Source organism: Xenopus laevis, chromosome 2S (assembly GCF_017654675.1).
Source record: "Xenopus laevis strain J_2021 chromosome 2S, Xenopus_laevis_v10.1, whole genome shotgun sequence".
Lineage (NCBI taxonomy): Eukaryota > Metazoa > Chordata > Amphibia > Anura > Pipidae > Xenopus > Xenopus laevis.
In genome coordinates this window covers 156,110,897-156,118,037 of record NC_054374.1, presented here as the reverse complement: position 1 = coordinate 156,118,037, position 7,141 = coordinate 156,110,897, and the positions used below count along the sequence as shown (strand labels likewise).

The 7,141-nt window shown below is 40.9% G+C and overlaps 1 protein-coding gene across 1 annotated transcript in view; it reads right to left on the bottom strand.

Annotated features, from left to right (window-relative positions):
• Positions 1 to 483: 483 nt before the first annotated feature.
• mtmr2.S (myotubularin related protein 2 S homeolog) overlaps positions 484 to 7,141 on the bottom strand; it is a 34,419-nt gene continuing 27,761 nt past the window's right edge. Inside the window, exons 11-14 of the mRNA XM_018250345.2 lie at positions 7,048 to 7,140; positions 5,549 to 5,662; positions 3,119 to 3,295; positions 484 to 944 (exon numbers count right to left, since the gene is read on the bottom strand). Coding sequence (XP_018105834.1) covers positions 786 to 944; positions 3,119 to 3,295; positions 5,549 to 5,662; positions 7,048 to 7,140 — 543 coding nt within the window. The 3' untranslated portion in view covers positions 484 to 785. The remainder of the gene's footprint in view (positions 945 to 3,118; positions 3,296 to 5,548; positions 5,663 to 7,047; position 7,141) is intronic.

Genomic DNA, 7,141 nt, shown 5'->3' with positions numbered 1-7,141 from the left:
TATCCTGTGATTGAATGGCTGCCCCCATGGCTACACAGCAGTTTGTTTATATAAACTATAGTAGTACTTATCTGTTATCTACTGTGTATCCTGTGCTTGAATGGCTGCCCCCATGGCTACACAGTAGCTTGTTTATATAAACTATAGTAGAGGTTCTGAAGCAAACACACCAGTTTTACCAGTTCAGAACAACACTACATTATATTTTCAGTACTTTCATTTACTGGTCCTTTAAGGCACTGAATAAATAATTAAGGCCTTTAACAAAGTTTCTGCAAAGTTTTTGTGTTTGGTTAAACAACATCAGACTGGAATTATACAAGAATAAATAGATTTCACGTCATTTCTTTAAACATCCAGTTTTAGCTGTTAAAGGAGAAAGAAAAGTGTAGTCCCTCGGGATGCCCCTCCCCTTTCCCATCTCCTTTAAAGCTATATCGTATTATTGGCTTCAAGTAACAAACATATTCCACGCAGTGTTAGTTTAGGAAACAAACAGCCTGAGTACAGCGTGTCTGTAATATCCGGCAGCAGTGCAACATTAAATTCCATGACATTTATAAGTTAGGTTTTTTTTAAAATTAGTGTTGACTAAATACTGATCTGGCTATAAGGAGGCCCAGTTGGAGAAGGATGTAGGGAGCACACAATCAATGCTGTATTAGTAGCTTAGCTTTATCAGCAAGGCCAGGGTTCCCAATAAGTTATTCCACCTGAAGAATAACCTCAAGTGTCTACCACTGGACTGATACAAGGTTCCACCACTGAAAACAACTGCCTTCAGGTTATACGACAGTTTGCACGGAAGGGACGGGTTGAGGGGAGCTTCCACGGTCAGATGAGGAGGTTGAACGGTTGCTAATCTCTCGCTGAAGCTCTTCCAGGCGCTTCTGAAGCTCTGCACGCTTGGCCAGTAGAACTTTGTATTGACTGTTGATGGTCTCCTAGTCAAACCAAGGGAGCAAGTGAATGAACTTGAGATGGGATAATAGAACAGAAATACAGAAATTCTCGCAGTAGCAGGACTACACATATGGGATCCGTTATATGGAAACCTGTTATCCAGAAAGCTCCGAATTACAGAAAGACAGTCTCCTATAGACTCCATTATAATCAATTGATCCACATTTTTATTATTAATAATAATAATAATAATAATAATAATAATAATAATAATAAAACAGCACCTTGTAATTGATCCCAACTAAGATATAATTAATCCTTATTGGAAGCAAAACCAGCCTATTGGGTTTATTTAGTGTTTACACCATTTTCTAGTACTAAGATCCAAATTACAGAAAGATCTGCTATCCGGAAGACCCCAGGTCCCAAGCATTCTGTATAACAGGTGCCATACCTGTAATTAATACTTATTGGAAGCAAAACCAGCCTATTGGGTTTATTTAATGTTATCACTTATGCCCCTGATGAAGCGGAGGTAGTCGGTGAAATGCGTAGGGCGGGCAAAGGTGGACGGTGGAGTGCTTAGCTTCCATGCAGTCCCAACGTAGATAGGCAGGTTGTGCACGGGGAAAACTGCTTGGAAGGGTGGGAGCCGGCTAAAGAATTTGGTTAATAGGAGGAATGCCTCTTTAATGACCCCACCTATACACCTGATGTCATTTTTAACAATATGTTTTTTAAGGACAAGGTCCAGCACTACCATCTACTATTGGTTGGATAGTGGGAATCTGTATTAATGAGCGTGTTTTAGTGGTCTATGACATTAAAAGTTACGTTTTAACTTAAAAGTTACTCTTGATGCGCCACTTTCCAAACTGGCTTGCTTTGTAATGTAGATTGGTTGCTTGTTACTATAAGTGTCCAGTCATTTTGCACTCTATTCTAGTGTTTATTTAAGGTTTATATGATTTTCTAGTAGATTTAAGGAATGAAGATCCAAATTACAGAAAGATCCGCTATCCGGAAGACCCCAGGTCCCGAGCTTTCTACATAACGGGTCCCATAACTGTACCAGTATAATGATGAACCAAATGGTGTCCAGCCAACAGGACTTGAACAGGTGCCACTGTCATGAATATAACTGGTAAGAACATTTGAGATTGCCCCACAAGCACATCAGGAGAACATTGCCTGAAAAAGCTTAGGCAGCTCCTCAATCTGTTTGTTTGGCTAACCACCTGATTCATTTTCTCCTCGGCCATATATTGCACTGATCCAATGGATCAGTCTCTTGGACAAGTTTCTGGATTACTCAGAAGGGAGAGGATTGGGGGGCTGCATAATAGTTGGCTGATACCCAATACTTGTGCTCAATACGTTCAGCAGGCAGCCTGGTTTCCATTTTGGTTGATTTACGTTGGCCATATTCTAGCCAATCCTGTATGGTACCCAGCTGATGGCTTGGTTTCCATTTTGGTTGATAAAGTTGGCCATATTTTAGACAATCTTGTATGGTACTGAGCAGGTGGCTTGGTTTCCATTTGGTTGATTAAAGTTGGCCATATTCTAGCCAATCCTGCATGGTACTGAGCAGGTGGTTTGGTTTCCATTTTGGTTGATTAACGTTGGCCATATTCTAGCCAATCCTGTATGGTACCCAGCTGATGGCTTGGTTTCCATTTTGGTTGATTAAAGTTGGCCATATTCTAGCCAATCCTGTGGTACCCAGCTAATCAGCCCATGAGCTTCACTGTACAAGAGGGGGTGACAGCCAGAACATTTGGAATAGCTGAAGTGAAGAGGCTCCTATTTACCTTCTTTTACTTACAGTACATTCCTCTACTACATGTTTACTCCTATTTACTTTCTCATTGGATGATGCATTATGCACTGGCCAACATGGAGCAGCAGCAAATAAAATTTTCATACAAGCCAGATCAACGGGCAACCTATATCCATGATACCGTGGGCACAATCCAGCCCAATGCATTGACCAAAATCATATGAAACAAATGTTATCTGTCCATGTATGGCCAGCCTCATTGTGTAGCGTTTGCTCAGCCAAGATATACAGAGCATTATACCCATCAGTTGGAGGAAATACATTTAGTGTCGCATGTAGCGACACTAAATGTATTTCCTCCAACTGATGGGTATGGAAACCAGATAATCTTTGTATATGTAAATAATAAGAAAGAAAGACACATATCCCTACCCGTGGTCTTGTTCTAGGATTCCATCTTATATAGTATCCCGCCCAGAGTTCCAGATTCCGAGTACTGGTGACCGGGTACAACACATGACTGGAGTAGTTCACGTACAATGGATTTGTAAAGTCCTCCAGCTGGTTGTTGATGAAGGACCAAAGAGAGACCGATTCTTCCACGACTCCCTAAGGCAGAAATCGGTTAGTATTCATAGCAGAACTGCAACGCTCAGTGCAATGTTTGAAACAGTTGGATATAGGAACTGGGGATGACCCAATATTTATAGGAAGCTTCAGTTGCACAGGTTTGGGTTACAACAAGATCTTATCTCTGAAGGGAGGTGGGTTGGGTGGGTGGATGCTCAAGACTGCACTTGGTATGAGCCAACCTGGTTCAGATTGACTATTTACCTTTATGCAGTTTTCAAATTAAGAAAGAAGGCGTGCGCTGTTCGAAAGATTCAAGGAGAAGAAGAGCAAACTCTTCCGCCCACTGGTTAATCCCTCACCTCTGTCTGCAGGAACATCCAATGCTGATAAACTGCAATAGAGTTAAAAAACGGGCCCATCTTGGTCTGGTAAAGTGATCCCTATTGCAGTTTATCGACGTTGGATTCCAATTTTCTAATTCAATTTGGTTATATCACTGATGGGGAAGGGTAAAGTTGGGGTTTCTTTTTTGTAGGGATGCACCAAATCCAGGATTCGGCCCTTTTCAGCTGGATTCAGCACAAACCTTCTGCGCGCCGAACCGGATCAGACTCCTAATTTACATATTCAAATTAGGGGCGGGGAAGGAAATCGCGTGGCTTTTTGTCACAAAACAAGGAAGTAAAAAAATGTTTTCCTCTTCCCATCCCTAATTTGTAAATTAGGATTTGGTTCTGTATTCAGATGAATCTTTAGCGAAGGTTCGGCTGAATTCAAAATAGTGGATTTGTGCATCCCTCCTTTTTTTTCTGATCTGCTCATCATGATGAACCTTGTCCAAGAGGCATTTTTCACACAATCTTCCATGTTTGATGAGAGAGACCAAATCCCTGCACCCATTCCTAACCAGTCCACTCCCAGCACAAGCCTGGCTGCATCTCCTTAGTCACATACGTTCTCAGATCACAGCTGCCATGTATGATGTGGTCAATTTACAAAATTATCCCGTGAACTACTAGTTGTAAAAGTCAAAATTTTGTATTACATTAGCATAATAAAATAGTACATACTGACCCCATATAGGTGGGTTATATGGTGTCAGTATGTACTATTTTATTATGCTAATGTAATAATAAATTTTGACTTTTACAACTAGTAGTTCACGGGATAATTTTGTAAATTGACTATTTGAGGGTGCCCTGGGGCGAAATCCTGGAACTCACTTGCCCTGTATGGAATGGCAAATTATACTCCCCCCTCACCAAGGATTTTATTCCCCTATATATCCATGTTTGATGTGGAGCCTACACTCCCTGGTGGTAATGACTAGTGATGGATGAATTTGTCCGGTTTTGCCGAAAAAAAAACAGTAAAAATTTTGTGAAACGTCAATTTTGACGTAGGTGGTAAAGTCAATGGGCGTCCAAATAATGTTGACGCACGGTGGTTTTGATCTGACTTTTCCGACCCGCGTCCAAAATTTTGATGCTGGTGCGCCATTTTCGCAAATTTAGTCGGCGGCAAAAAAAAAAAAAAAACAGTAAAAATTTTGCGAACCGTCAATTCTGACCCTTGTATCAATTTTGACGTAGGAGTTAAAGTCAATGGGTGTCCAAATAATTTTGACGCACGGTCGTTTTGATGCGAGCGACTTTTCCGACCCACATCCAAAATTTTTTGAAGCCAGTTTTTAGCAGCATTTTTGCAAATTTATTCGGCGTGAATTAGCTCCTGGTGAATTTATTCGCCCATCACTAGTGATGGCTGACCAGCAGTATGAGCATTGGAATCCAGGTCTGGGCCTTCTACTTGGCAATCACCACAGGGAGCCTGGCAGTGGATATGGCAACAGGTGGACTTTGCGGCAGGGGCGTAACTATAGAGAAGACCAGACGTAGTCAGATGTCTTTGTACCAAGGGGGTCCAGGAGGTATAAGGGGCCCTTATGAGGCTCTAATTCCTATACAATTTCAATAAATATTGGTAAAACAGGACAACCTCTGGATATGTTTGGGGCCCTAAAATTAATCTGCTGTGGGGTCCAGTATCATCTAGGTACGCCACTGGCTTGGTGGCCACTAACTGCTCTGCATTTCCCAAAAAGGTACAGGTCAGATGTAAGGTCAGCAGGGGGTGGGCAGGCCTGTGCAGGGAAATGGGCAAGGGGAGACTGTTCACTTTTAAAATACATACAGGCACACACAAGTTAGGTGAGTACAGTACTACAGTATACTGTATAGTCCTAGAATATTTCAGAAAACACAGGGAGGCTTCATTCCAGGAACTTACCTCTTTGAGTCTCTGCAGCTCACAATTACAGAGGAACGTTCCAAATAAGCAGCTATAGAGGTGATCCAGAATGGTGATTAAAAAGTGCTCGTTGAATTCAAAGGCATTTGGGAACTAATGATGGAAAAGATATAACAACATCATCAGTCTCCTATTTAAATGACCCTAATGATATGCAAAGTCTGTGGTACTTAAGAATATACCTTTTTTTTGCTGCCAAGTTGGTATTCCAAGCTTGATTCTACTTTGATTTTGAAAGTGAAAAATATCACACCTTTAAATTCAAATTTTAAATGCAGTTGTACAGGGAAAAAATATATGAATGAGCCCAAAGGTTCCAGTGCAGCCTGGAGGATGCCGCCAATACATGGCAGAGACGTACATTAAAAAATCATTTGTGCCAAAATGTGTTGCCTTTTTAGACTGTAAGCTCTGTGGGGTAGGAATCTCCTCCCTACTGAGTGTCCCAACAAAACAGCATCCGATTTTTGAAACTGCATAATATGAGGGAAAATGGCTTAAAGGAGAAGTAAATTCTAAAATAGAATAAGGCTAGAAATACTGTATTTTGTATACTAAACATAAACATGAACTTACTGCACCACAAGCCTAATCAAACAAATGATTTATGCTTTCAAAGTTGGCTACAGGGGGTCACCATCTTGTAACTTAAACATCTTTGCAAGACCAAGACTGTGCACATGCTCAGTGTGGTCTGGGATGCTTAGGGATCGTCATAAATTATCAAACCACCACAAGTCAAATAATATCTGCCAGAAGCCGATACAGCAAGACTGATTAAATATCAGAATATACAGACTGCACTGGGTCCTGTGTTGTCATGTAATCTAATGTGGATTTTATAGTTTTTGTATTGTTTTATACAAACTTTCTCCAACTCTGCAGAACCAGGGGCTGCAGCAAAATAATCCTCCAAATAGAATCCCAGTTTATCTGTTTAAATCTGGCTCCATGATCTTTGTCCCTGCAGCTGGAGTTGGAAACAGTAAAGGGGATGTAAAGGCAAAAATAAGATCCAATATAAATATCTACACAGTCCCTGATTGCTCTACAGGGAAACAAACAAAGCTGATTGAGTTCTGCATGGCTGGGAAGTAAGGCGGGGGCTCCCCCTGCTGTTCATAAGTATGATTGTTTCCCTGCTCAGTAGTTAGGGACCCTCTGACAATTCTTATCCACAGCAGTAAATGAAGGGAGAATTTCACTGCATACAGTCAGGTTTCTTATAAAAACGGTACACATTTTTTAATTAAAGTATATTAGAGAGAGGTTTTTTTTTTTTCATTAAAGAAAGTAAAAATTGGATTTTATTTTTTTGCCTTTACATGCCCTTTAAAAGTATGTCTGGCAACTTCATATATGGATATTTTACTAGGATCTTGAGATGTGACTTTAGATGTGACTATTGTATGTGAGTGTAAGATCACTCGGTGCAGCTTTATAACAAAGGCTGAAATACAGAAAAGGGATTTACTTACTTGCCTGGTCATCTGCCAAACACAGTCAATGAACTGCAGGAACATGGGCGACCTGTCAGCGTCCGCGTGATTCTTATCTCCGTGACCGATTCTC